Below are 14695 nucleotides of genomic sequence, written 5' to 3' on the forward strand. Positions count from 1 at the left end.
TGACATGTTGGGTATCTATTTACTCGGTGTAACTTTATCTTTCACATTATGCAAAAACATTGGGCTAACTTTACGGTTTTATTTTTTTTTAAAGCACAAAACTGTTTTTTTTCCAAAAAAAACGCGTTCGAAAAATTGCTGCGCAAATACCGTGCGAGATAAAAAGTTGCAACAACCGCCATTGTATTCTCTAGGGTCGTTGCTAAAAAAAATATATATAATGTTTTGGGGTTCTATGTAATTTTCTAGCAAATAAATTATTATTTTTACATGTAGGAGAGAAATATAAGAATTGGCCTGGGTGCTCCAGAACGCCTGGAGGTGCATGTTGGGCCCCTGTATGTGGCCACGCTGTGTAAAAGTCTCACACATGTGGTATCACCATACTCGGGAGTAATAGCAGAATGTGTTTTGGGGTGTAATTTGTGGTATACATATGCTGTGTGTGAGAAATAACCTGCTAATATGACAATTTTGTGAAAAAAAAAAAAGAAAAAAAAAATCTTGATTTTGCAAAGAATTGTGGGAAAAGATGACAATTTCAAAAAACTCACCATGCATCTTTCTAAATACCTTGGAATGTCTTCTTTCCAAGTAGGGGTCATTTGGGGGGTATTTGTACTTTTCTGGCATGTTAGGGCCTCAAGAAATTAGATAGGCCGTCAGTACTTCAGGTGTGATCAATTTTCAGATATTGGCACCATAGCATTTGGACTCTCTAACACTCACAAAGACCAAATAATATACACCAAGTTGTACTTATTTTTACCAAAGATGTGTAGCAGTATAAATTTTGGCCAAAATTTACGAAGAAAAATTACTAATTTGCTAAATTTTATAACAGAAACAAAAAAAAATTCATTTTTTTACCAAATTTTCAGTCTTTTTTCTTTTATAGCGCAAAAAATAAAAAACCCAACGGTGATTAAATACCACCAAAAGAAAGCTCTATTTGTGTGAAAAAAAGGACAAAAATTTTATATGGGTACAGTATTGTATGACTGAGTAATTGTCATTCAAAGTGTGAGAGCCCCGAAAGCTGAAAATTGGTCTGGTTAGGAAGGGGGTTTAAGTGCCCAGTGGTCAAGTGGTTAAAATATTTTTTGTTTAAAACCGTTGTGTTCATAAAGTGTGAAGCAAAAGCACCCAGTAACTAATCCTATAGGAGAGCAGCACACCATCACAATCAGACTGCCATCCTCATATACAAAGACCGTAGCATTCCCGTAGCTCAAAAAACATCCAAGCATGGCGACACTGGGAACCCACCCTTAAAATATGTGTTTTGTCTGCACAAACTCCTCAGGAGCCGATGGGAAGTCATTGCCATCACTCTTACATAGCCAGCAGCTCTAAAGCACCACCCACTGAAGGAGGAAACTTGAGCCATCACATCTCTTAAAGTGAGGATTGTACAAAAGCGATTCCAGACCTTTTAATAATCTGGGGGGTCAAATGTGATGGTGAGCTGCTCTCCTATGGGATCACCAGGTGTTTTTGATTCCCACTTTATTAGCACAATGATGGCAAGAACATTTTTATTGGTATCTTGGGTGTCTAATCATGGACTTACAGATGTTTTATGGACTATTTTATTTAGGATGGATGTTTTGTATATTTCCTGGTATGATATTCACAGGTGTCTATTTGCACGAGTTTAGATGGGTTTTCACATTTACAGTATGTGCTGCAGTTTAGAGTGAGAGGGAAATGGAAATGACATGGACCCATCCACATCTACACGTGTTACCATGCACACTGCATGCACAGGAGCAATGCAAACAGTCTAAAAATTGTCTAAGTCCCCCACATATGTATGTTCTGTATACGCATTCACTGCTTGCAAAATCTGACAACAATCGGTCTTACCTTTATTGCTACTGGGTATATTGTACCACCTATTTCAAAACTTCCTTTTTTAAACATCATAACGGAAGTGTTATTAATACAGGTTCCTGCATAAAAAAGAAAAAAAAAATCCATTCACTTTTGTCTTTTGCTTAATAAAAAAAATCCAGAAAATATTATTATTTATTAAATAAACTATTAGTTGTTAAAGGGTCTGTCTACTCAAAATAATCCTCTGTCATACTTCACCATGTAGTTACATAGGTTTATGAAACAAATTACCACTGTAGTAGGGAGATCTTCCCAAGAGGATGCGGACAGCAGAAAAAAAAATATACAGGGGTTTTAACTATTCTAGAATTCATCAAAAAATAAATAAATAAAAGTTTTGGCTTTTGATACTTTAAGTCTACTTAATCTACCCTAAGGATATAATCAATCATGACAGTGTTGGACTGCTAGAACACACATAATTAAACTATATCTACATAAGCACAAGGTTTAATGGTTAAACACCATGCTCCCTGGGAAATTTATTCACACTTTACTTGAAGCCCAATTCGAAGAAACCTAAAAATCCTTCCTTACAGTGGGGCTGCACCTGCACTGCAAGGGTTACCCTGCTTATTTAGTCTATTGGACAGTAAAAGCAGTTTTCCTAATCCAATCCTCTGCTTCCTTGGCAGACAGCACTCCCCCGTGTTCTGGTATTGGATTGTCTCTTTGCATCCTCACATCCATTGGACTGAGTCTTGATGATGTCTGAGGACCTTAGACCACCAGAGCATGGAAGGGGGGGGGGGAGCTGCAGGATCAGTCTAGCAGTGCAGAGGAGCCAGCAGGAGAGGAGGATCAGCTTTAACCATATTGGTATATTTAGTAGAAAAGTAGGCGCAATAGCCTAAAACATTGATGCACCAGAGCTTTGCAAGACCTGTAAAAGTAGAGCTCTTTTGTGCTAGAATTTGTGTCCAGAGTAGCCAGAAGTGCACTAAAATGTATATAAATTAAGCTCTCAATAGGACCTCTGAGAAGCTGAATGCTTGCACATTACCTCTGTTACCTTCTGAAGCACACAGCATAGCTCTAATATGCAAATACCGGCTTTCACGAGGAAGTCAAAATTAATTTCAGTGTATGGACAGCTTTAGTCTCAGTGTCCAGAATGATCTTACAACATAAATGCAAAATTCACCCCTCTGCAATATCTAGGAAGAAATCAGTACTGACAGATCCAGCATATTCAGCATTCTGGAAAAAAATTGATGGCACCTACCTTCAGGGAAGATGAGAATTGGTAGTTTTTCCTTATCCAAAGCATGAGCTCGCAGCCTGTTTAAAGAACAATGAAGTGCAGTTAAAGTCCATGCAAACGCTAACAATAGATTTCTCTTTTGGACTGTGAAAGCATTTTATTATATCTGTTCAACAAGTGCAAAAAAGAGATTGCTGTAACAATTTTATAAGCTGATAAGTTAACAGATACATCATTGTTCCCCTATGACCTCCTTCGACTACACAAGACCTCTTCCTGTTATAGAGATGACAGGGGGGGTGTCACAGTGTGTAGCCCTAACAGTGTTTTGCAGTCCTGTCCTAGGGTGACAAGGCTGCTTAGTACAGCAAGTTAATGGCAGGATTACCAGGTTAAAATAAAGAGAAAAAAAAATGTGTGAAAAAAAGAAAAGTAATCCCATCTACGGAACACTAAACTGCAATACTATACATTTTTGTTTTGGGGTTTAAATATGCTTTGAACTGAACTAAATGTAACAGAGTTGAAAATTCTAAGACTTTCATGCAAGCAATACAAAATGCTACAATGATTACAGATACTTATATAGTGCCATCAATTTACACAATGCTTTACATACAGGTGCATATCATAAAATTAGAATATCATCAAAAAGTTAATTTTAGTAATTCAATGCAAAAAGCGAAACTAATATTTTATATAGATACATTACGCACAGAGTGATATATTTCAAGCATTTCTTTCTTTTAATTTTGATGAATATGGCTTATAGCTAGCGAAACCCCAAAATTCAGTATCTCAGAAAATTAGATTACCTAAGATCAATAAAAAAAAAAAAAATGATTACAGAAATGTTGGCTTATTGAAACGAATGTCCATGTACAGTATAGTATGCACTCAATACTTGGTTGGGGCTTGCATGAATTACTGCATCAATGCAGAATGGCATGGAGGCAATCAGCCTGTAGCACTGCTGAGGTGTTAGTGTATGGAAGCCTGGATTCCATTGATAGCGGCCTCCAGCTCGTCTGCATTGTTGGGTCAGGTATCTCATCTTCCTCTTGACAAAACCCCACAGACTCTCTATGGAGTTTAGGTCAAGCGAGTTTGCTGGCCAATCAAGCACAGTGATACCATGATCATTAAACTAGGTATTGGTACTTTTGGCAGTATAAGCAGGTGACAAGTCCTGTTGAAAAATGAAATCCGCATCTCCATAAAGCTGGTCAGCAGAGGGAAGCATGAAGTGCTCTAGAATTTCCTGATAGAGGGCTGCGCAGACTTTGGACTTGATAAAACACAGTGGACTAATACCAGCAGATATTGGTCCACTGTGGAAACTTGACACTGGATCTCATGCAACTTAGATTCTGTGCCTCTCCACTCTTCCTCCAGACTTGGGACCTGGATTTACAAATGAAATGCAAAACCTGACCAAGTATTGAGTGCATACTATACTGCACATGGACATATTTTTTAGTAAGCCAACATTTCTGGATTAAAAATTCTTTTTTTTTTATTGATCTTATATAATATTCAAGTTTTCTGAGATACTGAATTTTGGGTTTTCACTAGCTGTAAACCATAATCAACACAATTAAAATAAAGAAATACTTGAAATATATCACTCTGTGTGTAATGCATCTTTATAAAACATATGAGTTTCACTTTTTTTAATTGAATTACTAAAATAAACTTTTTGATGATATTCTAATTATATGAGATGCACCTGTATATATTGTACATTCACATCAGTACCTACCCTCAAGGAGCTTACAATCTAAGGTCCCTAACTCAAATTCATACAAACACATACTAGGAACAATTTAGACAGGAGCCAATTAACCAACCAGCATGTCTTTGGAGTGTAGGAGGAAACCGGAGTACCCGGAGGGAGAACATGTAAACTCCAGGCAGGTCATGCCGTGGTTGGGATCCGAACCAATACCCCTAGTGCTGCTAGGCGAAAGTGTTAACCACTTAGCGACTGTGCTGCTCATGCAGATTTTTTTCAAATTAAGGGTAATTTCATAAGAACAATCTTGTAGCAGTGATTTGTCACAGACGCAGTATCATTTTTATGATCTGCATCTCAATCGCTGAGCAACTGACTTTTTGCAGCACCGAAGCTGGAAATAGAATTGCCATCTTCAGTAGCTACACAGGTTATTTAATGCATGTGCTGGTGATCATTGCACACCAGTTTAAAGACCATCTCCACTTTTAAGACCATATTATGTTACAATCAAATTTAGGATGAAACATGGTGAAAAGCAGACCTCCCTAAAGCCAAAAAGCCCCCCTCTGACAGAATGTGGGGGTTCTTCTTTCCTGAAGCAGCTGTCAGAGTTGAAACTGGCAGAGACCTGGGAATGAATAAAGTACAAGTCCGAACTTCCACTGCACCAAGTGGACTTGTAGTTCTCAAAAGGAACTCAAGAGCAGTGGTCACCACACTATTACTCCATTGAAAGTCTGTAGCTTGGTATAGACATAGAACTTAAAGAGGAGTCTGCAGGAGCCTTGCATTGCACCTGCAATCCACCGATCATGATCGCAATGCTTTGCAAGAACAATTACAAGTATAAATGCCATTTTTTTTCAGCAAATATATGTGCATTTTTTATTTTTGCAAAAAGTGGAGCTGTGTAGAAGTGTACTGTGGTCAGCTAAAGATGCATCTAGCTACAAATTGCCAGATAAAATAGGCATGGAGATGTGTAGTTGCAACTCTGTTAGAAATTTGCTGGTGTTTGGGTGGTGGCCCTAAATGTGCATCACCACAAATAGCAAACTGACAGCTAATAGGATCTTGATACTGGCTGTGATCAATATCATTTGTGCATCATTTTTGGATAAGGAAATAGCATGATTATACCTTTTTGTCACTAGGTGGCGGTCACGCATCTCAGAACGTTCAAACCACACATGTGGACATGCTCTTGCCATAGCTTTTTGGATAACTCCCATAAGTCCTCCGTGAACCTGTCCAACCTGTATAACAAGACATAGCATAAAAAAAAAAAAAAATCTAAAGAACTGAAATGGCAACAATATGCATTTATCTTCTGAGTATTAAAGCTATGCAGCAAGAACAAAGACACAAAGGCAAACACACCAGAAACAAACAAACTCATATTTCATCTGGGAGCTTAAAACTACCAAGAGTATTTAACAATAGTTGGAATACATATAAGAAAAGCAGTATGTACATCACATAGCAAAACCCTACCGCAATAAAAATAAAAATCAATTTTATTAACTTATTTTTACCGGCAGGAGCTGAACCTTTCAAGTTCTACACTTAAAGTGCATCTAAGCCCAAATCCCAAAATCTAATATATTGCTGCTTACTAGTCCTTGGTGTAGTGGCTGCATTCATGGTCTTTCTTCAAGCTTCTTTCACTTTATTTTCACCAAGTAATACTGCAAATAACACACTTCCTATCTTACCGTGGCTATATCACTCTTACCCAGTGTCTATGGAGGGAGCAATGGTTGTTACTATAGGCTGCTTTCTTAATACGGACTACAAAACATGTCTCTATCTTTTCATCTCTACTACAGGGGGGCAGAGCAATTGGTAGTGTGCAGAAAATAGCTAGGAAAAAAAAGGTAATGTTCAGTGCATTACAGGACACTGCATTTCTGGCAAGAGTTACAGGTATTTTCTAGAAAAAAAAAACCACACTAATACAGCCACCACAAGGGCTGTAAAATGCAATATATTAGATTTTATTTGTTCTCAAGTTTAAAGCCTGGGACCATTAGGCAGGTTCTCGTGTCATGTGATCATTGTGATTGGCTGCCATGTAATTCTTACTACAGAACTATGTGCAGAGAGAGATCTTTTAAGAGAAAATATTATAAAAGAAAGGAGTAGCATTCAAAGCTTAAAGCCCAAGTTTAGTTAAAAATAAAAATTTAGAAAATCAGCAAAAAAGGAACACAACTTACAGTTAGGACTCATTTACACTTGCTTCAAAATGTGGCATTGGACGTGCTTCTTTAAAACACTCTGAATGCTAATCATAGCACCTGTCACTAAATAAAATGGTTACCTTACAGTCCTGTTCACACATTGCGTTTGCTTTGCTTCAAAAATTATATCACATGTTGCTATCTTCTCTGAAAGCCTCCATAATTGTCTATGAAAAAGTTAGCTTACAGTACCTGAAGCTTCTGAGAGGCTTTTATTCGTCTTTCGCTTTGCTTTGGAGGTCTTGCAGGTATCAGATATCCCAGGATGCACTGAGAAACCCACAAGCGAACCGAAAGACGTCATCAGGAGTGACTTCAGGTTCATGTGAATACATTCTGGAAGTGTCTGCTGCGGACGTGACATCTGGTGTGCAGCAGGAAGGTGAGCAGGGTCTGGACTGGAGTGGAGCAACTAGCAGACAGCAAGCATGGGGGTTGATTTACTAAAACTGGAAAGTGCAAAACCTAGTGCAGCTCTGTATAGAAACCAATCAGCTTTCAAGTTATTTTGTCAAAACTTAATTGAACAAGCTGTAGTTAGAAGCTGATTGGCTACAATGGACAGCTGCACCAGATTTTGCACTCTCCAGTTTTAGTAAATCAACCCCCATGCTTGCTGTCTGCTAGTTGCTCCACTCCAGTCCAGACCCTGCTAGTTTTAGTAAACAAACCCTATGGTGTGCAACATGGGTACGCTATAGCGGAAGGTGAATGTGACTGGAGAGAGGACTGAGCAACAGAGGATCAGCAGAGATGGGTGACCAGAGCAGGAGATACTAGCAGATGTCACATGTAGGGTGCAGCACGGAGCAACAGAGTAGGAGGTGAGAGGGGACCAGAAAACCAGATGATCAGCAGAGCTGGGGGTTACTACTGAGCAGGGGGATCACCAAAGCTGGGTGTACTACTGAGAGGGCATCAGCTGAGCTGGAGGTTCTACTGAGCAGGGGATCTGCCGTATGGGAGTATTAAGAAGTGGCAGATCTGCTGTACGAGGGTGCTAACAAGCTGGAGATCTGCTGAACATGGGTACTAATGAGCTAGGGTTTTACTGGGACCTTTTAAACAAATAAAAAATCAGCATACACAAGGCATTTGCCAAGCTTCATTAAAGCTTCAAAAAAGCACCACAGAAGCATCACCGAAGCATTGAAAACACATCAAAAAAGCATGCTGAAGCGGTAGGTGCTTTTATGTGTGTTAAATTCGAAGCAAGTGTAAACGAGCCCTTCGTGTGATGTATCCCTTGGGTTTATATTTCTCGTTTCAGTAGAATCTTCCTGTGTCCTACCCTCCCAACCCACCGCCACCAATCTTTAGGTGCAACAGGGGTGAATACAACTAAAGGGCTGTCAGGAGCTCTTATCAAGAGAGCCCAACTATGCCCGCCCTTTCCACCAGATCCGCCATTCATAGAAGCCATGCTACAGCCTCTATGAATGACAAAGGATCTATGCATGGAGGATGGGTGGATGATTGATAGCTTTGCCCCCTCCATTTATAGATTCCAGTCATTCATATAAAAACTGTAGTAGGGCTTCTATGAATGACAAATCAGGCAGGAATGGGCAGGCATAGTCAAGCTCTGTGGATGAGAGCTCCTGACAGTTCTTTAGTTGTATTAAATGCCAGACAGACACCATTCATCTCCATATTAACTGTGTGTGTATATTATATACTTACGAAGAAATTAAGAGTCTATCATTTTTATCATAGGTGTATTTTAAATGATAGAGACAGATTATCATCCAAAAATCCAGAAAAAAAAACACATAAAAGAAATGCTATAAATTAAGTTGCAGTTCAGTAAGTGAAATAAGTATTTGATCCAAGCAAAACATGACGTTGGCCCCTTTCACACGGGACGGATCCGTGTTGATCCGCCCTGTGAACATCCGCTGCTCAGCGGGGATTGCTCAGTTTTCCCCAGCTGAGCCGGCGGATGACAGGGCGGGACCCGCACACTGTGCAGGGACCGCCCCGTCAGATCTCCGCTCTCCCCTATGGGGGATCGCAGGAACACGGACAGTCTGTCCGTGTTCCTCCGATCCGCTCTTCAGATGGATAGAAAAATAGGATTTTCTTCTGTCCGCAGAATCGGACGAGAGCGGAGCCGGATGACATCGGGTGTTTGCGGATGTACATCCGCTGACACCCGCTATCCCATAGGGATGGCTGTATGTCCGTATTTCATCCGAAAACGGATGGATGAAATACGGACATACGGTCCACATGTGTGAAAGGGGCCTTAGTACTTGATGGAGAAACCCTTGTTGGCAAGCACAGAGTTAAGACGTTTCTTGTAGTTGGTGACCAGGTTTGCACACATCTCAGGAGGGATTTTGGTCCACTCTTCTTTACAGATCTTCTCTGAATGCTTAAGGTTTCTTGGCTGTCACTTGGCAACTCGAAGTTTCAGCTCCCACCATAAATTTTCTACAAGATTAAGGTCTGCAGACTGACTAGGTCACTTCATGACCTTAATGTGCTTCTTCTTGATTCACTCCTTGGTGGTATGTTTTGGGTCATTGTCATGCTGGAAGACCTACCTATGACCCATCTTCAGTGTTCTGGCTGGGGGAAGGTGGTTCTCATCCAATATTGTACAATACATGGCCCCATCCATTGGCCCCTCAATGCGGCAAAGTCGGTCAGTACCTTTAGCAGAGAAACAGCCCCAAAGCATAATGTTTCCACCATTTGTGCTGGACTGTAGGGATGGTGTTCTTAGGGTCATAGTCAGCATTTTTCTTCCTCCAAACACAGCGAGTCTCCCTCCTCAAGAAGGCACATGTACAGTCATGCCAATGAACATCTAAATGATTCAGAGAAGTATTGGGAGAAAGTGCTGTGGTCATAGGAGACCAAAATTGAAGTCTTTGGCAATAACTCGGCTCTCTGTGCTTGGAGGAACAAAAATGCTGACTCCGAGCCTAGGAACACCATCCCTGCAGTCAAGCACGGAGGTTGAAACATCATGCTTTGGGGGAGTTTCTCTGCTAAAAAGGTACAGACTGACTCTGCTGCATTGAGGGGCCAATGGATAGGACCATGTATTTCAAAATACTGAATGAGAACCTTCTTCCCTCAGGTAAGAACACTGAAGATCCGTCATGGATGGGTCTTCCAGCATGACAATGACCCAAAACGTACCGCCAAGGCAACAAAGGAGTGGCTCAAAAAGAAGCACAATAAAGGTCATGGAGGGGCCTAGTCAGTCTCCAGCCCTTAATCCTGTAGAAATTTTATGGAGGGAGCTGAAACTTCAAGTTGCCAAGCGAAAGCCAAGAAACCTTAAGGATTTAGAGAAGATCTGTAAAGAGTAGACCAAAATCCCTCCTCAGATGTGTGCAAACCTGGTCAACAACTACAAAAAACGTCTTACCTCTGTGCTTGCCAACAATGTTTTCTCCACCAAGTACTAAGTCATGTTTTGCTTGGGGATCACATACTTTCGCTCACTGAACTGCAGCTTCATTTATGTAAATTAGTTTTATGTGTTTTTTTCTGGATTTTTGGATGATATTCTGTCTCTATCATTTAAAATACACCTATGATAAAAATTATAGACCCTTCATTTCTTTGTAAATGGGCAAACTTACAATATCTGCAGGGGATCAAATACTTATTTCCCCCACTGTACATACACACACACATATATACACACACCTATTGATCTCCATATAAACATATACACACACTCCTATATACATATTTTCACAGTCTGGGTGTCCCAAGGCTCTACTTACCATAGCATAGCAACCATCATTAGCCAAGATAATTATATCAATTGGAGATGTGTGGTTGGCAACACAAATCCCTCCTTTCTTGGGCCTGTTTTCTCTAAGAAAAAGATGTATAGCTTAGGTATGGGCTATACAACATATGTGTTATAATATTAAACCAACAGAGGACCAATAGTACTAAAATAAACAATTTACTGGTACAAACCTCATGTCGCAGCTACCAATATTCCATTACATGTGTGGGCAGGTGCCTATACAGTGGAACCTCGGATTACGAGCATATTCCGTTCCAGGAGTATGCTCGTAATCCAAAGTACTCGCATATCAAAGCGAGTTTTCCCATTGAAGTCAATGGAAACGAAAATAATTTGTTCCGCATTGACTTCAATGGGATGCAATACCGCATGCGGCCAGAGGCGGGGGGGTGCCGGAGAGCCTTGGAAACAGACGAAAAGGCCCGAGCACACTTTAGCTGACCTCGGCAAACTTCGGAAAGACTCCGTTCACGAGCCTTTCCGAGGTTTGCCAAGGTCAGCCGAACTTGTTCTCTGGCCTTTCCGAACGCCGACGATCAGCTCCGGCGCCCCCCACCTCAGGCCAAGAGCGGTATTGCACACCGCTTTGGCCTGAATCCTGCTCGTTTTGCGAGACAACACTTGCAAACTTAGAAATACAGTGCTCGTATTGCAAAACGCTTGTTAACTGCGTTACTTGCAATCCGAGGTTCCACTGTATAAGGTTAATGTTAAGTTTGTTATGTGAACTTTTGGCTGGTGCCAAAGGGATTTGACTCATTACTCCCTTGTGAGGTGATGTATACAGGAGAGAATTGTGATGCAGTCCAGGGCATGGGAATGCTGTAGTGAGGACTTGTTGCATTATGTAATCCACTTTGACAGCAGCATTACCCTTTAATGGGACTTATTGTGGGTTCTCACAAGGATGGACTTTAAGGCAGGCCATAGATTATGCAATTTTATTTCCTGCAACCATGGGTTGAAGGAAAGCAAAATTACTAAATTCCCAAATCAGGCCCTGTCAGGATACCACAATGGTTACTGCTAGTGGCTATTGCCACTGGCAATAATCGCATGCTAAAAATCCGAAATGCTGGTTGTACCCAAGTCAGTCAATCGATGGAACAACTTGGGTACGATCAGCCTGCCCATAGATGGATCGCATCTCGGCTGGTGCCTGCTAAAGAGGCCAAGGTTCTATCCAGCTATGGCTGGCTTAAGGGTTAATGGAGAGAGATTTTTCCTAATATAAAATATGGGCAGCATCACAAAAGGGGGATTGCACAGTCAGTTGCACCATCATGTGCCCCATCGTTTGTGTCAGTGGAAGAGACAATGCCCTTCACTGGTGTCAACAGGAGGAATAGTGCTCCATCATTGGGGTCAATAAGAGGAATATAGACCCATCATTGGTGTCAGTGGGAGGAATAGTATTCCATCGTTTATATCAGTGGGAGTAATTATGTCCCATTGTTGGCGTCAGTGGAAGGAATAATGCAACATCATTGATGTCAGTGGGAGGAATAGTGTTCCACCATTATATTAATTGGAGAAATATGCCTCATCGTTGGCATCAGTGGAAGGAATAATACCCAAGGGGCTGGAAAAATGCAAGCCAAGGGTCGCATCCGGCCCACGGGCTGCAGTTTGGAGACCACTGGTATAGAGTGCACTGTGTCATGAAGAGCTGGTGGAGACAAGTAGTGCTACTTTCTCAAAATTACTTCATAGTTTAGTGCCGAGTAGAAACAGACTTATGTCACTAGCTGAAAAAAACACAAGAGTCCTTCTGTGTGTGGGGGGGGGGGCTCAAGTGCAATAATGGCCTCCGGCCAGAGTGTGTCGCTAACCCACACAAAGTTAACAAGAATGGTAAAGGACTCAATGTGTGTAGTTCCCCAGTGGCACCTAGCTGATGACTAGCTAACACAGGCAAGAAACAAATGTATTCTTTACTGTGTGATACCCAAAAGAGATAAAAAATTACAAGCCCATACAGATTAAAAAAAGTAACATATGAAGATGGACAATGTTTTATTAAAGCAAAATGTCAGTAAAGTACATGATTTATTAAGCGTATGTGAGAACAGGTATTGAGAAGAATCTAACATAATACCTAACTTCTAAGTCATGTGGGCACTTCCCCTACAACCTTCCAATGACGACTTATTTTTACTCCACAGATGCTACATAAGATTAATGCAGTTTTAGTGCTGGGATATGTGGCTGGTAGTTTTAGACGCAGGGCTCCTAATGCCAACAGGTACATACAAGTAATACAACAGGTAAATATGGCGTTACATGGTAAAAAAAAAAAAAAAAAGAAAAAGAAAAAGGAAGAAGGAAGGGGGGGGGGGGGGGGGAATGGTTTTCAAAAAGTCAGAAAAAAAGTCAAAAAAATCTCCTTAAAGCGGTTGTATACTTTTTTTTTACTTTTACCTACAGGTAAGCCTATAATAAGGCCTACCTGTAGGTAAAAAAAAAATATCTCCTAAACCTGTACGGTTAAGGAGATATTCCGCTCGCAATGAGCCGCTGACTGCAGCGGCACATGCGCACAGGGGATTCTTGGCTGAAAGCCCGGCAGCCGCCGGACTTTGCCGGAAAAGAAGTCTCACGCGCAGTAGTGACGACATTGCGGCTCCGGCCACTCACAGCGCCAGGGCCGCGATACCCGGAAGGAACGCCGAGGGGAAATGTCAGCTCCCTCGCCGTGGACCGAGTGAGATGTCGGCGCCTCGTTCTAAGGTAAGTATCTCATAATAAGCTAGTATGCGGTGCATACTAGCTCATTATGCCTTTTCCCTTACAGGGGTAGGGGAAAACAAAAAAAAAAAAAAAAAAAAGACAGCGGGTTTACTGCCGCTTTAAAGCCAGAGGTGAAGACCACCCATAGTATCTATAGTAAATATAAGCAATAGTGCTTATTAAATGAGCCACTATCTCCACTTCTTGCATTGACTCTCCTCTTAGCAGGCTAGACAAGTCAGAAAAATGTTTTTTTACTATAGATTCAGATAAGCAACAGGAGTCGATCTATGGAAACATCTGAATGGTCTTCACCTCTGGCTTTGAGATTTTATTTAAGCGGCATTGAAAGGCCCAGGCTGGGTGTATAGATAGGATAGTAAACTGAGGAACGGAGTTTTCCGCGCTCACGGACCTGAAAGCTTGCAGCCTCCCCTTAGACTTACCCCCGAAGGGGTGAGTTAAAAGGTAGAAGTAATGTTATTTAGGGGTAAGTGGCGCTACCTTCCCAGGGTACCTTAATTAATATGTAAACCCCAAAAAATAAGTGTAAATAAAATAAATGAATTTGTGTGCTTAGTGCAAACCCTTTATCACTCAAATTCATTGGACAGTGAATGTGAGTGTCCAACAATATACAGAGTGGACTGTGCTAACGTGTCAGTCTCATAACCTGCATAGAAGTGTACATCATGTGGCTAACCATCACAGATTTAAAAGTGACTATTTGTAGAAAATAATAAATGACAATAAAATTGGCAATAAGATTAAAATTAAAACACCACAGTCTGTGTTGTGGAGAGGAATCAGTCCAAAGGAATCCCCCTTCTAAAAAAAACAGTGTGCAATCCACTAAAAATGGCATTAATTCGTATATCTAAATCCTATATTAATCCGCAAGTGGGTCCAGACAGTTACATAAGGTGACAAAACTAGTAAAAATAAATATATATATATCATAGGTGTCCCAACTTAGGCATACAATGTAAAAAAGGTGTAAGAGATTGTAAAAAACATGTAAGAAATAGTAAAAAACACCCCTAAAAAATTTTTAGTGAAAAAATGGTGAAAAAATTAAGTGTATCAGAGTCCAGCAAAAA

General features: G+C 40.7%; 1 protein-coding gene across 2 annotated transcripts in view; it reads right to left on the reverse strand.

Moving 5' to 3' along the window:
• The window catches only part of GPAT3 (glycerol-3-phosphate acyltransferase 3), a 117548-nt gene that overhangs the window by 13818 nt on the left and 89035 nt on the right, over nt 1-14695 (reverse strand). For both annotated transcript variants that reach the window (XM_073600277.1, XM_073600284.1), the window contains 4 exons: nt 10834-10927; nt 5982-6097; nt 3125-3180; nt 1870-1955 (listed from right to left, as the gene is read on the reverse strand). In XM_073600277.1, the coding sequence (XP_073456378.1) occupies nt 1870-1955; nt 3125-3180; nt 5982-6097; nt 10834-10927 (352 nt within the window). The remainder of the gene's footprint in view (nt 1-1869; nt 1956-3124; nt 3181-5981; nt 6098-10833; nt 10928-14695) is intronic.

Source organism: Aquarana catesbeiana, linkage group LG01 (assembly GCF_042186555.1).
Source record: "Aquarana catesbeiana isolate 2022-GZ linkage group LG01, ASM4218655v1, whole genome shotgun sequence".
NCBI lineage: Eukaryota > Metazoa > Chordata > Amphibia > Anura > Ranidae > Aquarana > Aquarana catesbeiana.